The 22030-nt window shown below is 41.9% G+C and overlaps 1 protein-coding gene across 1 annotated transcript; it reads left to right on the top strand.

Moving 5' to 3' along the window:
* Positions 1-18612: 18612 nt before the first annotated feature.
* Positions 18613-21077, top strand: LOC141099989 (QRFP-like peptide receptor). Its single transcript, XM_073588138.1, has one exon. The coding sequence runs from the start codon at positions 18977-18979 to the stop codon at positions 20276-20278; it is 1302 nt and encodes a 433-aa protein (XP_073444239.1). The 5' UTR covers positions 18613-18976; the 3' UTR covers positions 20279-21077.
* The last annotated feature ends 953 nt before the right edge of the window (positions 21078-22030 follow it).

The following is a 22030-nucleotide window of genomic DNA, read 5'->3' as shown; positions in this document are numbered from 1 at the left end:
GTCCATTAACAATGCTCAGGGACAGTCCTTGAAAGTAGTAGGGATCGATTTGGAATCTCCTGTTCAAGAGTTGGAACTGCCAAAAATCTGTTCATCTTTGCACCGAAAGGAAAAACCAAACATGTTGTTTATCAAAAGGCTCTTGAATGAGTTGAAAATAAAATACTATCAATACTTGGGTAATCGTTTAGTTAATTTGTGTTGCAAATCTGTAGTGGTGAATATATGATGTGAAATGTTTTTATGTGCAATATAATCATTATAATTTGTTATAACTAACCACAGTTGGTTACTATGCCCAGGCAACGCCGGGCTCTTCAGCTAGTCTAATATATATATATATTATATACACATACACACAACTCTGGCAAAAAAAGACCACTGCACAGTTTTATAAAAATCAGCTTCTCTACATGTCTGACAGCCATTCCATTCCAGTGTCAGTTGAATTCCAACCAGAGTACATCACATTATACTTAATGTGCTTCTGATTAGGGAATCACCTGAACCAAATCTTATTTAACTCCTTTGGCATGGTTAAAAGTTATTTTTTCATTCCTATTACTTTTGGGATATTACTAGCACTTTTTTTTGCCATCCAGCTTGTCCTATTGAAAGAGGATTGTGAAACCACAGCAGGGTTTTTTATACTTTCCTTCGTTAAATAAGATTTGGTTCAGGTGATCACCTAATCAGAAGCACATTAAGTATAATGTGGTGTACTCTGGTTGGAATTCAACTGACACTGGAGTAGAATGGCTGTCAGACATGGAGAGAAGCTGATTTTTATAAAACTGTGCAGTGGTCTATTTTTGCCAGAGCTGTATATATCCACACACACATACATGTATGTATATTACATAGTCTCCTTTATTATGGATACTGCCATCCCTTATTATACAGTGCCCTCTTTTGTTATATACAGCACTGTCCCTTACATATTGGATTATATAGAGCCCTTTTTATTACATACCGTCCTGTCTTGTTAGCTGTATAATGCAATGATGGCTGAGAGGGAGCATGGGAAAGCTTCTTTTCTAAAGGAGGAGCTGATGGACTGGTAGTTTGGTCACCGGCTCCTCCATCAGCAGTCAGTTTATATCTAACGAGAGGGGACTATGTAATAAGAGGGCACTGTGAATAACAAATATAACAACAATACACTATGTAAGAGACAACAGTGTACATAACAGAAGAGGAAGCTATACAATAAGTGAGTACACTATATACTAAGGGGCTGTGCTATGTATAAGTGAGTACACTATATACTAAGGGACTGTGTTAGACAAAATAAGCGATAATAACGTCTTCCTCCACCTCCCCCTGTTCCTAAATCCATTATATATCCCCCTTCCTCCCATCCTAATCCCCCACACCCCTCATTGTCCTCTTCCTCCCGCATCCCATTATTGTCCTCTCCCCCACCCCAGTCATTGCCCTCTTCACCACCTCCATCACTGCTTTCTCCCCATCACCCCATCATTGCCCATTCCACCACCTCCATCATTTCCTCCTCCCCACCACCCCCATCATTGCCCTTTCCACCATCATTGTCTTTCCACTACCACCCCTTCATTGCCCATTCCACCACCTTCATCATTTCCTCCTCCCCAACCACCCCCATTATTGCCCTTTCCACCATGACCATCATTGTCCTTTCCACCACCACCAGCATTGCTTTTCACACCACGCCAATATTGTCCTTTCTACTGCCACCATCATTGCTTTCTCCCCCACCACCGCCATCACTGCACTCTCCGTCACCCCCATCATTGCCTTCTCCCCATCATTGCCCTCTCCTCCATTTACACACAGCACCATTCACCTCTCGGCGCGCTCCCCTGCAGTGACATACACACACACACAGTACCTGTCCACACACACACACCTTCTCTCACCTCTCTGCACGCTCTCCCACATGAGGGCAGTCTGGCCAGGGGCCCCTCGGGGCCGGATAAACAGTCCAGGTTGCCCTCATTATTAGCTGTCCTGAAGGGACCCCATTCGGCATGTCCGCCCCTGTACCTGGATCTACCACCTCTTGGGTAAATGAGGGCAGACTCTAATAAAAGGGTTCTAGCTACTATGTCCTGCTGCTTGGAGAGTCTTGAAGACATTTGAGGGAAATGGATGATATATATGTCACAAAGACATTCCATCTCAGTGTGGGGAGATTAACAACATAAAAATGCAAATCTACATAACTTTTGGGTGGTATGGAAAGCTGAGTAACAATCCCATATAGTCCCTGTAATGGTTGCATCCTTTGAAAGTCTAGATCAGGCATGTTAGTACTTTAGAGAGAAATTGAAACACTTGAGCACTAATGCATTTATTGGTAGCATCTCTTTTTCATGGACTACATTGCAACATACAATCCTCAACATTTAAATTGCAACACCAAGAAGGAAAAGTTGTGGAATTATCAAAATCACAGGATGGATAGAAATGTTATGGATATATAAATGATGAAAAAATGTAAATAAAATTTTCAAAACATCTCAATTCAGCATCGAGTATGAGTGTCATGTAAAGAAATCCATGTGGTTACAGGCCCTGTCATGCTGCCAATGAGGATATTAATGGTTGTCGTAGGAATGTTTTGTTTTGCCTCGCTGAATGTACTTGGGCATGCAAATAATCAAGATCCAATTATGGCAGCTTCCTGCACAATTGACAACCAATGACGTCCCACACGGACAAGTCCATAGATACTGCAGGCCGTGGTGGCATGTTTAGGCCACGCGTGTTGCTCATGAAGACTAGAGGGGACCGGGTACTACATTATGTCATTCCATACCATAATCCTGGGAGAAGGACCAGTGTGAAGTTCCCTTGTGAAGGCCTTTTCATAGCGTTGACCACATGGTCTACAAACCAATCTCTGGATATCATAGCGTCCGAAAGTTAGAAGTAGGAATCACTCTGAAGATAAACCTCCATTCAAGCCTCTATTGTTCAATGCCAACATCTGGTCTCCATCTGGATACAGCATAGGCAACTCTATGAAGAGACATTTACGATGGAAGGTTACACCTGTCCTACTCCTGGGATTATGGTTGAGGTGGTAAAATGCATGGTAGCGAGATCTCTCTAGGGGCACTAACAGCTTGGTGTTACATTAATTTGGTGATCGAACCAGTGGTACAGCCATTTCTCCAAAATGTCCCAGGATCTGTTTTTCAACCCGATAAAGTCAAGTGCATTTCATGTGGTAGTCAAGCTCAGACAACCATTAATAACCTCATTGATAGCAGCCAAGTGTGGAGATTTCTGCTTATGGTGCTCCTATTCGAGACTGAATAAGTCGAGAAGTTTTAAAAAAAAATGTAGCCATTTTTGCACAGTTTCTTTATCATGAACATGTCTATCTAGCCTGTAATTTCAATAATTCCACCAGTTTTCCCATTCTAGGTGTTCCTATTTCAATATTAGGCAGTGTATTAATATTCACCTGCCATCAGATGGTTTTGTGTGCGCTATTGGTCCTTTGCTTATACCATGAGTCATCTCAGAATGTTTCTCCCCCGCTTTCTTTACATGTTTGACTGCATTTTGGTAAAGTTTGATGAAAGTGAGGCACTTAGTTGAAGCGTCTAATCTCCGTCTCCTTTTCTTGCCCTGTCCTTGCCTCAATGCTCAGCAGGCTTTGCAGGTGCGTCTCTCTCCGAACACGTCGGCTGAGTGTTTTCAATTGCAGGTAATTCTCTAGCTGTGATAGCCCCCGCTTCCTGCTCCTTTCATTGAAATGCAAGATCTGCGCCGCGGCCCCTTTGAAAGGAAGTTTTGAGTTGCATCTATGAAAACAGCTCGTTATCTTTTTTTTTTTACTGTCATCAAAGACCTCTCTAAGCGCACAATTCAAGTTTGTCGCCCAGACAAATTATCTTCTTTCAGTCTATGGGAGGTGGAACAGTCAGTGGGTTTGACTCTGAGTAGCCACCCTTTTATAGCGGATATAAAGAGAAGATCTCGACCTGGAGCTAGGTCTTCAGTGTTTGCTAATACCTGCAAAATTAGCCAATTATTTTACAGTAATTATCATAGAATCTATAACCGGAGAACTTGATAAGACATGTAGTTTTACATTCTGTTGAAAAAAATGTATTCTGAAAAAAGGGAATGATCTGTCCTGTCACTCTTTGCATGAGAGAAATGTTCAATCGCCGCACACTCTTGATAGATGCTTGTGAACATTTTATTGTATAGATGCAGCAAAAGCACAATTCAGGTGCAGGGATAGAGGAGATGGTGAGGTGACAAGAACATAACGTTTCGACCCTCACAGGGTCTTATTCATATAGTCGCTGTAGGCAAGGTTCACTGAACGGTATAAAGGATATTCAGATTGCAAACAAATACAAGACAAAATGTGTGAACTCACCCTTAAAGGCAATATGCCAGCAGATTTTTGCTAATTAACTTGAAAGCAGCTTGATGTAGGGGCAGAAACCCTGATTCCAGTGCTGCATCACTTGCTGAGCTGTAGTTCAGATATTTTTTTTATCAGCATGATATCACCACTAGTAGACTAGTGAACCTGATGTCATGTAGTATTCCATATTCATGAGATTTTTATAACCCCGCCTCCACTCATTGGTTCTTTCTGCCTATGCACAGTGTCCACAGAAAGCTGCAATCAGTGATATAGGTGGGGTTATAGAAAGGTTAGCATTCAGAAAACTGGTAGGTCTGCAGCAAATAAAACTATGATTTTATCAAAACTGCAGCAATTAGCCCAGTAAGTGATACATTGTTGGTATCAGGGTCTCTGCTCCTACATTATGCTCCTCTCTGATAACAGCAGAAAGGTGGTGACAAATTCCCTTTTTAAGAGAAACTATCAGAGAAAATAGACTCTGAAAAAACCTGCCCTGGAACCCGTGCAGATGTAGATGTATACGGATGCCTCTGCATGCGTCGTTCTGACGATGCGGCAACCTGCGTCGAATGCAACATGTTGCAATTTGATGCGGTCGCCACATCATCAAAACGACGCTTGCGGAGGCATCCACTTACATCCGCACGGCCTGCGTACCCAATCTTAAAGATAGGCACACAGGCCACATGCAGACATAGGCGGACCTGACCGGAGGAGGTGCGGCAGTGGGCGGAGCTTCACGGAGGAAGTCCGCAGCCCTCCGCAGCTCGGCCATCCGCAAATGTGATCCTAGCCTTAGATAGATAGATTCATAGATAGATAGATAGATAATAGATACAGTTGTGATCAAAAGCATACATACCCTGGCATAATTTTTGCTTTCTTGATTTTTGTTTCAGAGAATTTGAATGACAACACCAAAACTTTTTCTCCACTCATGGTTAGTGGTTGGGTTAAGCCATTTATTGTCAAACTACTGTGCTTTCGCTTTCTAAATCATAATGGCAATACAAAACATCTAAATAACCCTGATCAAAAGTTCACATACCCCATTTCTTAATACCGTGTATTGTCCCCTCTAACATCAATGACAGCTTGAAGTCTTTTGTGGTAGTTGTGGATGAGGTTCTTTATTTTCTCAGATGGTAAAGCTGCCCACTCTTCTTGGCCAAAAGCCTCCAGTGCCTGTAAATTCCTAGGTTGACTCCCCCGAGTGGCTCAATGATACTGAGGTCAGGAGACTGAAATGGCTACTCCAGAACCTTCACTTTGTTCTGCTGTAGCCAATGACAAATCGACATGGCCTTGTGTTGTAGCGCCAGCGCCTGGTCCTGCCCGCCAGAGTCCCCGCTCCCAGTCTGCTTCCCGCTACCTTTCCTCCGTCCCTGGGTCCACAGGCTCCCCTCCTGCTGCTGCTTCCTGGCGTACGGTCGGCAGGTTTCCGGACATGGCTGTGAGAGCACGTGCACTCCCAGTCTCTTAAAGAGACAGCGCGGCTTTTTCAAAATATGGCCAGAACCAATGACAGATTTGTCGATACTATTTCTGGCACCTCTGCCCTAGAGGAGGTGCCTGAGCAATGAGTGTTTCCTGTTGCTGTCTCAGGTTCCCAGGTTCCCCGTGCTGTAGTGTTAGCGTTCCGCCAGTATCCCGCCAGTTCCCTGTTAATCCTGTTTGTCCCCTCAGAGTGTCTGCCTTGCCTCTCTATATCACTTGGGACTATGCCAGAGCTACCAGTACCAGCTCCTATACTCTCCTGCTCGTTACCGGTTTCTGCCGCCTGCCATCTGCCGAGCTCAACGCTGCCTACAATACCTCCACTGGGTCAGCTTCCACGTGTCCGGGGTCTAACTGGAGTTAGCACCTGGGTCCCTTGGACGTTCCCTTCTGACTCTGTTCAAGGGGTCTTACTACGGGTGTCTAGGGCTCGCATAGTCACGCCCCCTTCGGAGTCCCTGGTCCGTGGTCCTGTGGTTCCACAAAATTGCAATAAACAAATGTACACTGCAACATCTGTGCCACTGTTTCCATTCATTACATGTGGTTTGAATTGTTGTCATGTTGGAACATCCGTCCCATGTGCAGCTGCTGGGCTGATGATTGCAAATTTGCCTCCAGTGTTTGCTGATAACGTGCTGCATTCATCTTTCCTTCAACTTTGACTAAGTTTCCTGTGCCTTTGTAGCTCACACATCCCCAAAACATCAGTGATCCACCTCTGTGCTTTACCGTAGGAATGCTGTTCCTTTCATCACAGGCCTTGTTGACCTTTCTCCAAATTTAATGTTTATGGTTGTGGCCAAAAAGTTCAATTTTGGTCTCATCACTCCAAATTACTTTGCTGCAGAAGTTCTGAGGCTTGTCTCTGTGCTGTTTTGCATATTGTAGGTGAGATACTTTGTGGCATTTGAGCAGTAATGGCTTTCATCTGGCGACTCGACCACAAAGTCCATTTTTCTTCAAGTGCATCCTTATTGTGCATCTTGAAACAGACACACTGCTAGTTTTCAGATAGTCCAGTATTTCAGCTGATGTTATTTTGTTTTTTTCTTTGCATCCTGGTCTACATTACCGTGGTTTTGTTTTTACAGAGCCCCTGATTTTCCATTTGTTAATCACAGTTTGAACGCTGCTGACTGGTATTATCAATTCCTTGGATTTCGTTTTGTATCCCTTTCCTGTTTTATACAGTTCAACTACTTTTTCCCATACATGCGTTGACAATTATTTTTGTTTCCCCATGACTCACAATCCTGAAACGTCAGTGGCTGGACGAAAGTTGCAAGAATCTGTCTGGATCCTAAAAACTCACTCAGCTTTTATGCACACACACTGAGTAGAAGCAAACAGGTCACAGGTGAGGATGTTACCTTTAGTAGGCATTCAAACCCATTTGTGTCAACTTCTGTGTATGTTATCAGGCCAAAATCACCAGGGTATGTGAACTTTTGATCAGGATCATTTGGATGTTTTGTCATTATGATCTAAAAAGAGAAAACACAGTAGTTTGACCATAAATGGCTTCACCCAATCATTAACCATGAGTGGTGAAAAAAATTTTTGTGTTATCATTCATATTCTCTGAAAAAAGGCCAAGAAAGTAAAAATTCTGCTGGGGTATATAAACTTTTGAGCACAACTGTAGATAGATAGATAGACAGATAATAGATGGATATGGGATAGATAGATAGATAGATAGATAGATAGATAGATAGATAGATAGATAGATAGATAGATAAGAAAGTGGCAATGCTACAACATGTTGTACAATATGACCTTAGAGGTATATGGCAACAAATTGAGAAGTGGGTATAACACAGACAAAGCTGGACAATGAACTCTCTGACCCATCCACCTACACTGGAGATTTTAGATCCACCCCTGCTAGCCTCCATACATAAACTGTGTATACTTAGATCTTAACCCTCGCTGTAAACAATCATACTGTGCCTGACTCACAATAATGAGCCTTTCAGATATTTCTGTCTGAATTTTCTAAGCGTGCAAGGACACAGCGAACCAGGCTTCCTTAACACACATTCTAGAACTAAACCATGGCAACATATCTTTTGCTCTCGATAATTAACATATTTTATAAAATGTTAAAGCATTTTTAACCTTCCGTAACTGTGAAAGATCATGGCCCTAATTAGCCTACTGGAAAATACATCCGAGGCAATGGATAAAGGATGAAAAGGACATAATGGCCATGTAACAAGATTCCATATTCAGTCCTCATTAAGATGTCCAATTTTTGTGTATGAGTGCTCCCCGTGTTTTTCACGGATAGCACTCGTAGACATGATATTCTATGGGACCATTCAGATGTCCGATTTTTTTCCTTGGTCCAAGTGCTCTGTGACAAGTATCAGAGACATGTCCGATTTTGATCTGAGAGTCAGATCAAAATCGGCAATGCAAGTCAATGAGTCTATGAAAAACCGACATCCGAGTGCTGTACAATTTTAAGTGACTTTTAGAATGGAGAAGATGGAGTAATAGTTTTTTTTTTCTTTTTAAATTTTTCCATATACGCTCATACCACACTCTGACTATACTCAGATCAGAATACTCAATCCGATTTTCCTGTACGTGAAAAAATTGGACATCTCAATGAGACCTAACACTGAGATCACACAAATTCACCTACTAAATAGCCTCCTAAAAGCCCTTCACTGTCCATTAATGGCTTGCCATACAGTGGCTTGCAAAAGTATTCACTCCCCTTGGGTTTTTGATACATTACAACATCTATTTACTTATTTTTGTAATCCGATTTGTATGTATTGTATCAGCACTCTAAGTTGGTGATGTGAGAAAAATATAGGCATAAATTAAATTTATGGGATTATATAACTAATAATTGTCATGTGCATATGTATTCACCTCTTTTGCGATGAAGCCCCTAAACATTTCTAGTGCAAGCAAATACCTTTATAAGTCACATACTTAGTGAAAGGAAGTCCACTGTGTACAATCTAAGTGACACATAGTCAGTCAGTATATACACACTTTTTCTGAAAGGCCACAGAGGCAGCAAAACTATGAAGCATGAGGCACCACTAACCAAACACCAAGAAGATCAAGTAGATCTCTAAACAAGTCAGGGACGAAGTTGAAAGGTACAAGTTAGGGTTGGGTTATAAAAAAAACATCCCAATCTTTGATGATCTCCCTGGAACACCATCAAATCCATTATCGTCAAATGGAAAGAACATAGTACCACTGAAAAACTGCCAAGATAGGGCCGCACACCAAAACTCTCAGCAGCAAGCATTAATCAGAGAGGCAGCACAGAGACCAAAGGTAACTCTGAAGGAGCTGCAGAGGTCTCACGCAGAGACTGGAGTATCTGTTCATTCAACGATAGTAAATTGTACACTCCATAGAGGTTGCCTTTATGGAAGAGTGGGCAGAAATAAAGTCTTTACTTACACACAAAAATTGTAACGCTCGTTTTGAGTTTGCCAAAAGAGTTTGCCAAAAGAGTTTGCCAAAAGACATGTGTAAGACTCCCCAAATATATGGAGGAAGGTGCAGTGGTCAGATGAGACCAAAATTGAACTTTTTGTCCAACAAGGTAAACATTATGTCTGGCACCAAACCAACACAGGTCTTCATCCCAAGAACACTATCCTCACAGTGAAACATGGTGGTATTATGCTGTGGTGATGTTTTTTGGCAGCAGCGACAGGGAAAATGGCCTGAGTCAAGGGAATGATGGATGATGTGAAATACATGAATATTCTTTAGGAAAAGATCAGTCTGTCAGTGAATTGTAACGGGGACGGAGGTTCACCTTCCTACAAGACAATGACCCGCTAAAGCAATAATCTAGTGGTTTAAGGGGAAACATTTAAATGTTTTGGAGTTGCCTAGTCAAAGCCCAGCCCTTAATGCAATTCAGAATCTGTGGTCAGACTTGAAGATTGCTGTTCATCAGAAGAAACCATCTAACTTGAAGAAGCTGGAGAAGTTTTATCTTGATGAATGGGCAAAAATACCAGTGGCAAGATGTGGAAAGCTGATAGAGACTTATTCAGCTGTTATTGATGCAAAAGGAGGCTCTACAAAGTACTGACTTAGAGGGTTGATTGAATAGTTATGCACACTGAAACTTTCAGTAATTTTGTCCTATTTATTGTTTGCTTCACAAATAAAAGAAAAACAAATGTTCACAGTTGTAGGCATATTACTTACAGGAACTGATGCAATCCATCAAAAGAACCAGTGAAATTCCATGTTGCTAGGTAGCAAAATCTGAAAAATGATATGTGGAGTGTATACTTTCGCAAGTCAAATTATATACTCTGACCCTTTGTCAGCTCTAAGCAACTAGATCACATTATTGTCTATGCAGCCCTGCCTCATTAAAATGTGGCTTACAGGAGCTACTGATCGTCGGAGGACTGACCGTGGGTCCCATGACCCTAACTTACAGCCTCATATGTGTCCATGAGACTGTAAGTTTGAGTCAAGAGACATGCTGTGAGTCTGGGCATTGTTGATGGCTATGTAGGGGTGGCGAGGGAAGGCAAATTAGGAGGTGATGCTGGTGATGATAGGTGGGGAAGGTGTGCTGATCCAACAGAACTGGGGGGTGACCCACTTCTTGATGCAAACAGACTGGAGACTGAGACAGGAAAGTGCATTCAACAGGTCCGTTTTTTAATCACACCCTCCTGACGACCTCCACAGTTCATGACAGGACTTTGACAATTTTCTTCTCACACAGACCCGGGTACCTGTACTTGTTCTGTGTCACCGTCGTGGTGTCCTCTGCGGTTCTTCTCACTGTGGCTGCCCTAGGAACTTCCACCACAGCGTTTCCCCGATCAGAGTACACCGGTACCTATTCTGCTCAGACTGTCTCCGTCTGATGCTTCTGTGTGCCTGGGTCACCCCCCGTGACCGTCTCTACTGTCTGGTGCTCTCTGAGGGCTCTCCACTTACTAGTGAGCTCCCCTGGCTGACTGGACTTTCTGGAAGCTTCTCCCAGCCTTTATACTCCCAGCCTATGTAGCTCCGCCTACTGTCACCTGACAATCACCTTTGACCAATGAGTGTGAACTTGACCTGTGGCAGTTATGTAACCACTCTCTTCTGTGCGCCCCACTGCCCTCTAATGGTCACTCTCATTACGGCACCCTTTTCTCCTCATCTCAGTGTTTCTATTCCTACACTGAGCTATTCCCTCTGCCCTTTACTAAAAGCAGATTCCTCTGTCAGGTCAACCTCCCCACAGTTATAGGAAGGGATTGATTGTAGTTATTTATTCCAAAGGGTGTGCAGTCAAAAATTAAGTTGAGAGTGCCAACAATTTTACCCGGCCTATATTTAGGATTTTGTGTGAAATGGTGGCTAATTTGCCTTTTTTTTGTTTTTTTTTGTGTTCCAAATCACACCAAGGAAATAAACATGTGTATAACAAAACACTTGTAATTGCAATAATTTTCTGGGAGAAATAGCTCATTCTCTGGAACAGTTCCAAGCATGCCAACACTTTTGGCCATGACTGTATGCTCGCAGAAACCTGTCCTTAAAAGTTAGGATAAATACTAGATTGCCACTTTCAAGGATCTTTGGCACACTAGGTGCAACTAGTTATTAGGCCTCTGGCAACTTCATGACATTGCAAGACCCAAGCAATCACAAGTAGAGTTGAGCAAATTTCTTTGGGTCCGTGCTTATTCGGCAAGCTATAGCGCTTGCCGCATAAGCTACAGCGGGAACCCGGCTTCCTGGATCGCATCGGCTGATCGGCTGTTCGGCGCCACAGCTGGATGTGTCGCTGCTGTATCCCTTTCACAGCACATGGACGGAGAGCCTGTGTGTTGGGCTCTCCATGCATGTGCTGTGACAGTGACACAGCCGCGACACATGCTGCAGCTGCGGCGGCGATCTGCAGCCGATCAGCCGGTGTGATCCATGAAGCGGGGTTCCCTCTGTAGCTTATTCGGCAACTCAGCATTCTGTCTCCTCCAAACACGACGAATTTTGTTTCTACCAAACAGTCCTACTTTGGTTTCATCAGACCATATGACAATCTCCCAATACTCTTCTGGATAATCCAAATGCTCTCTAGCAAACTTCAGATGGGGGAACACGTCTGGCACTGCAGAATCTGAGTCCCTGGCGGCGTAGTGTGTTACTGATGGTAGCCTTTGTTACTGTGGTTCCAGCTCTATGCAGATCATTCACTAGGTCTCCCTGTGTGGTTCTGGAATTTTTGCTCACCGTTCTTGAGATCAATTTGACCCCACAGGGTGAGATCTTGCGTGGAGTCCCAGATCGAGGGAGATTATCAGTGGCCTTGTATATCTTCCATTCTCTTATTATTGCTCCCATAGTTGATTTCATCACACCAAGCTGCTTGCTTATTGCAGATTCAGTCTTCCCAGCCTGGACAGGGATACAATTTTGTTTCTGGTGTCCTTCGAAGGCTCTTTGGTCTTCACCATAGTGGAGTCTGGAGTGTGACTGTTTGAGGGTGTGCACAGTTGTCTTTTATACTGATAACAAGTTCAAACAGGTGCCATTACTACAGGTAATGAGTGGAGGACAGAGGAGCCTCTTAAAGAAGAAGTTACAGGTCTGTGAGAGCCAGAAATCTTGCATGTTTTTAGGTGACCAAATACTTATTTTCCACCACAATTTGAAAAATAAATCTTGCCAAATCAGACAAGGTGATTTTCTGGATTTGTTTTCTCATTTTGACTCTCATAGTTGTGGTCTACCTATGATGTCAATTACAGACCTCTCTCATCTTTTTAAGTGGGAGAACTTGCACAATTTGTGGCTGACTAAAAACTTTTTTTCCCCACTGTATGTAAAAACGGAGCGCCCACTAGTGATGGTTGAAGCAGATAGAACTTTACTATTAATCTCTCAAGATATCTAAAATTAGAGCCCTAACTTCTCTAAAGATATAAAATGGAAGGTTTATACCTATATAGAAGAAAAACAACACATAAGTATTCATTACTTTAATATCTGAAAAATATTTAATGCAGTTACTATTCTATTAACATACTTTATTATATTACTAGACTTTGGGGATGGGGGATACAATATGCTGTGTATTTCCTCCTCTTGTTAAAGAAGCACTCCCACTAACATTTTTACTGATTAAATCTGTGCAAGAAATGTATTTTGAGTGTATGAATACATCCACCTACCTCTGTTTTGTCTGGTGTCCAGCGCCGTTCTTCTCTGCTTCTCAGTGACTTCCTGCAGACTGCCCGAGTCACGTTACGGTCTGCATGACCCAGAAGCGACTTTTACAGCGAAGGCCTATGAACCACCAGGACGAGACTCCATTGGCTTTCATTATAACAGTGATTTATGACTCATACATAGAGTATAAAAGGAGCCAGCAGGTCTCATTTGTGGTGACGTCACTGTGAAGAGCAGAAGAACGGCTCTGGACACCAGAGAAAGCGGCAGTAGGTTGGTATATTAATGCACTCACACTACGCTACATGCACAAACACACACATTTTAACAATAAAAATGTTAGCGGGAGTCCTTCTTTACATTTTGTAAAAAATTTTAATTTTTTGCCAGTCACAATTCATGTTACAGCATACCTTGGACTACAACTTTGCCCGCTCCAGAGGTTACAGATGGTACTTACATATTTACAAGGATGTTCCTTCAGAAACCGGAAATGACTGGGATGGAAAAATATGGAAGGCTATGCTCCCACGATGAATTTTTGATGTTTCAAATTTTCTACACCACTTGGGTAAATTATGTCATTTGTGGGATTTTTTAGTGCATTTTCTTGCGTTTTTGTCTTTTTTGGTATGACATGGATTAAATAAAGCTACTTTGCTTTTTATACTTCCTGTTATTTGGCTTTGACTCTATTTAATTGACACAGTCATGTACGGATTACATGCGTTTTACTTTGTTTTTGCAGTGGAAATGCACTAAAAACGTATATGCGTTTTTTTTTACCATGCATGTGCAGTCTGATTTTTACACACCCATCTCCTAGAAAACCGGACATTTCAACAGCCATGTAGAGTAAATTCACAGTGTGAAAAGTTATAATAGAATAGATACAATACATATAAACAGAGAAAAGATGTCAGTGACATTTATGTAATTAGTGAATTGCGTGTGTTGTTTAATGTAGATGTACACTCAGTGGCCACTTTATTAGGTACACCTGTCCAACTGTGTGTTAAGACTTAATTTCTAATCAGCCAATCACATGGCGGCAACTCAGTGCATTTAGGCATGTAGACATGGTCAAGACAATCTCCTGCAGTTCAAACCGAGCATCAGTATGGGGAAGAAAGGTGATTTGAGTGCCTTTGAACGTGGCATGATTGTTGGTGCCAGAAGGGCTGGTCTGAGAATTTCAGAAACTGCTGATCTACTGGGATTTTCACGCACAACCATCTCTAGGGTTTACAGAGAATGGTCCGAAAAAGAAAAAAAATCCAGTGAGCGGCAGTTCTGTGGCCGGAAATGCCTTGTTGATGCCAGAGGTCAGAGGAGAATGGGCAGACTGGTTCGAGCTGATTGAAAGGCAACAGTGACTCAAATTGCCACCCGTTACAACCAAGGTAGGCAGAAGAGCATCTCTGAACGCACAGTGCGTCGAACTTTGAGGCAGATGGGCTACAGCAGCAGAAGACCACACTGGGTACCACTCCTCTCAGCTAAGAACAGGAAACTGAGGCTACAATTTGCACAAGCTCATCGAAATTGGACAGTAGAAGATTGGAAAAACGTTGCCTGGTCTGATGAGTCTCGATTTCTGCTGCGACATTCGGATGGTTGGGTCAGAATTTGGCGTAAACAACATGAAAGCATGGATCCATCCTGCCTTGTATCAACGGTTCAGGCTGGTGGTGGTGGTGTCATGGTGTGGGGAATTTTTTCTTGGCACTCTTTGGGCCCCTTGGTACCAATTGAGCATCGTTGCAACGCCACAGCCTACCTGAGTATTGTTGCTGACCATGTCCATCCCTTTATGACCACAATGTACCCAACATCTGATGGCTACTTTCAGCAGGATAATGCGCCATGTCATAAAGCTCGAATCATCTCAGATTGGTTTCTTGAACATGACAATGAGTTCACTGTACTCAAATGGCCTCCTCAGTCACCAGATCTCAATCCAATAGAGCATCTTTGGGATGTGGTGGAACGGGAGATTCGCATCAGGGATGTGCAGCCGACAAATCTGCGCCAACTGTGTGATGCCATCATGTCAATATGGTCCAAAATCTCTGAGGAATGCTTCCAGCACCTTGTTGAATCTCTGCCACGAAGAATTGAGGCAGTTCTGAAGGCAAAAGGGGGTCCAACCCCTTACTAGCATGGTGTACCTAATAAAGTGGCCAGTGAGTGTATATAGAAGACGCCTCCATTATTAACCCCGTAATCATTGTAAATAAAAAAACACCCAGAATAAAGTCATTTAATTGAAATAAAGAGTCTTTATTAGAGTATTGTAATTGAAAAGCTGGCATCAACCCCAATACTATTATCCCACTTGCCACCGCACAAGGGCAATTGGGAAGAGCAGAGACTAAGCGCCAGAAGAGCTGATGTTTTTAGTCTGGGAGGGGGCCAATATCCATGGCCCCTTCCTAGCCTATTATTATCCATGGCCCCTGCCTAGCCTATTCATATCAGCCCACAGCTGTCTGCATAGCCTTTGCTGGTTATTAATTATAACCATTTTTAATAACAAGTGAAGGCTAAGTATACAGCTTTGAGATGGGAAGCGCTATGTGTATTACTCCCTCCCCAGGCTAGAAACATCAGCCCTCAGCTGTCCGCTTTCCCTAAACTGGTTGACAAGATTTCGGGGGACCCCACACCAATTTTTCTGTAATTTCTTGATTTATTAAATACATGTACAGTAAGCTAAACACGCACTGTAATAATATAACTCTCACATATTTCTATCTATTGAAGAATATTTACTTTGATAACTATCTTTACATGACTTAGAGAAATACGCTATGTAAAAGTCAATGTTAAAATTACATTGCATATGGATATAATTTGTATAATTTGGATACAAGACGGTTGGTAGCTGAGAAAAATCCCATTGTACTCGTTTGACTTTTTAGGAATAACATCAGACCGATTTTATTCACGCTGATGGGTATGGGCCCTAATGCAAGTCTGTGGGAGAAATTTGCACATAAAAAAATATGCAGCATGAAAATCTCACCAAAAGCTCATTGTGGGTACACAGCCTTATGTTGGGTCTTTCAGCACTCCTCCAGTTGCATTAGCACAATCCTTCTAAATGTAGAATATTATAACAATCTTGTGACCTGTTAATGCCTGTCTCGTTCCCTATACCATAAACTCCATATGTTCAAGCTTTCTAACAAAAGCCAGTAAAAACAATAATTAAAATTGAATCCAGCTCTCTCAGTGTACTAACGGAATGATAAGCAGTCGGAAGTATTATAAAATAGAACCAATCTTTCACGTGTTCCTATGACAGGATGACAGACGGTAGAAGAAACACTAAACAGATGGAAAAAATGAGTGGGCGCTAGATAGGAGCAGAGAGCAAAGAGTTAAAGAGGCCTCAAGCGTAAAGGTGATGTGATGGATGAGGTATTTGTGGACATGATAAATACTAGACTTTGCTTCTTTTCCTCATAGCTATGTAATAAAGTCTGAATGACATATTTCTTATTAATTGACCTAGTATGAAAAGGGACTGCAATAATTCATCGCTAGGTCATTGGGACTAATTATCCATAATAATAAATGCTACGCTCGTGTATAACTGCTGCAGGAAATATTGGACCAGTATACATTCTATCTACAGTGGCTTGCGAAAGTATTCAACCCCTTGGCGGTTTACCTATTTTGTTACATTACAAACTGTGTTTAAATATTTTTGTAATCCGATTTGTGTGTGATGCATCAGCCCTAAATAGTCTAAGTTGCTGAAATGAAGTGAGAAAAATATAGGTATAAATTAAATTTATGGGATCAAATAAGATCCCCTGGAGCACCATCAAATCCATTATATCATCAAAATGAAAGAACATGCTACCACAACAAACCTGCGAAGTAAGGGTCACCAAAACTCTCAACCCAGGCAAGGAGAGAGGCTGCAGAGACCAAAGCCTACACTGAAGGAGCTGCAGAGTTCCCTAGCAACAGAGACTAGAGTATCTGTCCATATAACCACAAAAAGCAATACACTTCCTTTATGGAAAAGGCTTTTACTTACTCACAAAAATTTTGTGAGGCTCATTTTGATTTTGCCAGAAGACATGTAATAGACTCCCCAAATGTATGGAGGAAGGTGCTGTGGTCACATGAAACCAAAATTGAACTTTTTTGCCACCAAAGTAAATGTTAAGTCTGTCACCTAACCATCACAGCTCATGAAGGATAGATTAATGGTGCAAAATTTTAGTCTGTCAGTAATTTGAGACTTGCCAAATGAGACAAGGTGATTTTCTGGATTTGTTTTCTCATTTTGACTCTCATAGTCGTGGTCGACCTATGATGTCAAATACAGGCCTCTCTCATCTTTTCAAGTTGGAGCACAATTAGTGGCTGACTAAATACTTTTTCTCCCCTACTGTATATAAATGTTGTTACAGATCAAGTATGTCCCTTCATGCGAAAGATATTTCTTATTGGTAGTGTCCACTTTAAGCAAAATGCTCCCTGGCCTCCAAATTTTTCAGATCTTAATTCCTAGTATTTGTACGATCCATTGAGGACCACCTCACAATGTAAACTTGTTAATGTCTTGGTGCTAGATACCACCTGTGGCAAAATATGCATCTACAGTGGATCTGCTATAGTTAGTGCATAACAGTGGCATATTGCCTTGTAGGAGTGAAAGCCACAATCTATTCCCACATGAATGCATAATGTTAGTGTGTTTCCACAAAGCAGTGCCAGCAACAGTGCTCACATTGCAATGCCAGGCTACAGTGGACCCATATCAATATCATGCCAAGAAGTTCTAAAATAAATAGATTTCCATATTGCAAATATGATTATATATATATATATATATATATATATACTTATTTTTAAATTAAATAAGTGTATTTGGGTCTATAAGTAATTTAATAATTATTCTGCATTGTTTCGCTTTCACATGCTTCCTGCACATTTACCTTTGATGTTATTTGTGGTCCTAAATCTGCTGTAAGGAGCTGAAGAAAAAATACACATAACAGAGATAGAGAAAAAAAAACCTCTCATTAGACCATCAGAATGCGCTCACTGATGGATTCTTAGTTAACCCATTCTGCATCCACCAACAGTCAATGCAATACAGAGACCCATTTGCAAAATGTTTTTTTTTTTTCAGCCAAAAATGAATGCATTGAACTAAGAAAAAAAGAATTGTCGTCAGATGTGGACAACCTCTTAATACCAGATCTGCCATAAAAATGTGGGACTTAGTGATGAGCTGTGAGTAACTAATATCTATCATCTAGTATCCTTAGTCATCTGATATCTACTGTCTACCTGTTTTTTTTATCTAATATCTGTCCTTGTAGGCTTTTATCTACCTGTCAGGCTATGTATTTAGATATCCATCTCCCATCTATATATCATTTATCTGTGCCCATTAGTCTGAATATAAAACTATTTGGCTTTCTATCTGAACAATGTGCTTTCTGTTACTAATAAAGCACAATTCTGTAGAATAATCCTGCCCTTTGCTAGAATGAATTGTCAGCCCATTCTCTGTAGGTTTCTCTCAGAGATAACACCCATCTGCTGCCTCTGTGCTGGGGATGGGGCATTAATATGAGCGCGGTTCGGCGCCACCTGCCTCTTATTGGTGCTTGCCCCTCAGTCACGGCTCATAAAGCGCCTTGTTTCGGCGCCTCCCGCACTTGTGCCTGCTCCTCCCGCAGTTGACTGCCGTTCAGCACCTGATCTCCCGGACAGCTCCTCATTCTCTCCACCGCTGAACCATCCGTGACTACAACTGACAGCACGCAGACTGCAGAGCAGAAGATGAGCCCCCAGATCAGGAATAACGCTGTCTCACAGAGAGAGATGATAAAGATCCTGACATCACTCCATATGGATCTAAGTCTATGTGAGTGACCATTTAAGATGAGCACATTGGATCTCCATCATACCCTTGGAGAACTTCTCCAGTGGAATGTCTCTCTTTTTGGTTACCTGTCTCCTGGTAATGTTAGTCTCTGGGAGTCCACTCCTTTCTCCAGCAGTGTCCTCTTCTCTGCACATGAGCCTGGAACCATTATATTGGTGGTCATGTACTCTGCCTCCTTCCTAGCAGGCTTGGCAGGTAACATCATGGCATTGAGGGTGCTGGGGACACGCAGAAGAAGAAGAAGAAGTCGCTTTTCTGGTGTTTCAGGCACCAGGCATCTACTTGTGAATTTAGCTGTCTGTGATATGATGGTCATATGTATTTGTATGCCGATCAATCTTGGCCACCAGGTACACAATGCTTGGGTGTTTGGGGACTTCTTGTGCAGAGCAGTACCCTTTGTCCAGGCTGTGTCAGTATCTGCTAGTGTCCTCACCTTGTCTGTGATCAGCCTGAATAGATACTACAGTGTGCACAGCCCCTTGCATGCAAGGACCTTCTTCACCTCTAGAAGACTAGGGTTCATGATTCTGGTGGTGTGGCTCTTCTCTTCTGGCTTGTGTGTTCCTCTGTTGTTCATGAACAGAACTCAAAACTTGGTACTTTTTCCAGGACAATTGGCTGTTGTGGTATGTACAGAAAGTTGGCCCAGCATAAACATGAAACTCATCTACAACTTTCTTCTTTTCTGCAGTCTCTACGTGTTCCCAGTTTTATTTAACCTTCTCATCTGCCTTCTTACAAGTCGCCGACTCTGGGGGGCAAGTGACACTGTCATTGACAATAACAGTTGGTCCATGTCTGGGTCCAGATTAAAGGCTCGTAAGAAAATTGCCAAAATGGTGGTGGCATTAGTACTTCTCTTTACAGTGTCTTGGCTGCCCCTCTATGTAGTTGACATCTGGATTGATATTAACATGTCCTATATGCCCTCTGATGAGGTACTGGGGCACTTTAAACATGAGTGGATACTTCGGGTAAGGCCATTTGCCCAGTGGCTTGGTCTCACCAATTCTACTCTTAATCCCTTATGCTATTGCTTTGTAGGTAACTTGTACAGATCAGCAAAAAGGTTTAGGAATAGCTATAGAGAAAGGATAGTCTCTATTTTCAGCATGTCACTGTCACAAGCACCAGGAGACCCTTCTATGCCCAGGATGCTACATTACAAAGCTTCCAGAGAGCAAGTGGTGCAAGAACCCAAAAGAGGAAAAATCAGGACTACGTTTCGGCCTCTCACTAAGAACAAAAGTGCTTCCTCAGTCAAAATATGTGACCAGAGTCCTGGACACGTCTAACCACCAGGATAGAAGACTAACCTCATGCTTGGTCATTACTGGTGTACCCGCCTGGTGTTCCTGCTCTTCATTGGCATTTATTGATTATGCTGTCATGTGTATATTGTTAAGCTATACTGGCATCTATTGATTATGATGTAATGTGGCATGTGTGCTAATTAAAATGCCCACATGAGCTTCTGAATGAGACTACAAAGTGCCAAGTGGTGGTCATTTGATCTGCAGACAAAAGAGCTTGAACATGAGAATATTGTCTGGTTTTGATCCGTCATTGGCAGAAAATGTCTAATAAATAGATGCACTATGAAGTGAGCTTATTTCTATGGAGGCATCAGAAGAAGAAGGTTAACCACATGCGTGAAACTGTTCCCTGCTAATTACCATGTAATCCATGTAACCTTTCCTTTAGTTACTGATACTGATGAGCAGATTTACAGTCTTCTGATAATAATGAGTAAAATTAGCAAATCAAAGACCTCTGGGAGATATGGTTACAATTCCAACACACATATATATATATGTCTATTATATAATGTAAAGTAAAGCTTTTATCACAAAAATATTACAATTGCCCATATGCTTTACAGGAATTACAGTTTTGGGGGATCTATCAGCTATGTAACATATATGGTGATGTTCTGAATATCTCCAGATGCAGATGTTGGGGGAATGAAAGTTGAGATTTTATTCCGCCTGCAGGAAAAATGCCACTGCCTGATATGTATGTCATCTATTAATTCCCCTTTTCTTAATGAAAACATTTGCATTTGTATGGAAAAATAAAAGGAGCAGATAAGAGGTAATCTAATTTCTCACATTTACGACATATAATACACCATGTATGATCCCACTAATGGGACCTACTTCTATTTGAAGAATGGGGCTGTTACTTCTATTACTTGTATACAGTTGTGCTCATAAGTTTACATACCCCGGCAAAATTTCTTGGCCTTTTTTCAGAGAATATGAATGATAACACCAAAACTTTTTCTGCACTCATTGTTAGTGGTTGGGTGAAGCCATTTATTGTCAAACTACTGTGTTTTCTCTTTTAAAATCATAATGACAACCCAAAACATCCAAATGACCCTGATCAAAAGTTCACATACCCCATTTCTTAATACCATGTATTTCCTCCTCTAACATCAAGTACAGCTTGAAGTCTTTTGTGGTAGTTGTGGATAAGGTTCTTTATTTTCTCAAATGGTAAAGCTGCCCACTTTTCTTGGCAAAAAGCCTCCAGTTCCTGTAAATTTCTGGGCGGTCTAGCATGAACTGCGCGCTTGAGATCTCCCCAGAGTGGTTCAATGAAATTGAGGTTAGGAGACTGAGATGGCCACTCAAGAACCTTCACTTTATTCTGCTGTAGATAATGACAGGTCGACGTGGCCTTGTGTTTTGGATCGTTGTCATGTTGGAATGCCCAAGTACGTCCCATGCGCAGCTTCCAGGCTGATGATTGTAAATTGGCCTCCAGTATTTGCTGATAATGTGCTGCATTCATCTTTCCTTCAACCTTGACCAAGTTTCCTGTACCTTTTTAGCTTACACATCCCCAAAAGATCCACCTCCATGCTTTACAGTAGGAAAGGGGGACCTTTCATCATAGGCCTTGCTGACCTCTCTCCAAATGTAACGTTCATATTTGTTGCCAAAAATTTCAATTTTGGTCTCATCACTCCAAATTACCTTGTTCCAGAAGTTTTAAAGCTTGTCTCTGTGCTATTTTGCATATTGTAGGCAAGATACTTT

The sequence above is a fragment of the Dendrobates tinctorius genome, unplaced genomic scaffold (assembly GCF_039654945.1).
Source record: "Dendrobates tinctorius isolate UK_male_01 unplaced genomic scaffold, ASM3965494v1 ptg000103l, whole genome shotgun sequence".
NCBI lineage: Eukaryota > Metazoa > Chordata > Amphibia > Anura > Dendrobatidae > Dendrobates > Dendrobates tinctorius.
This window is presented reverse-complemented; position numbering and strand designations above follow the sequence as displayed.

Coding starts and splice junctions, on each gene's coding strand:
- LOC141099989 (XM_073588138.1), top strand. CDS start 18,977: ATGAGCACATTGGATCTCCATCATACCCTTGGAGAACTTCTCCAGTGG.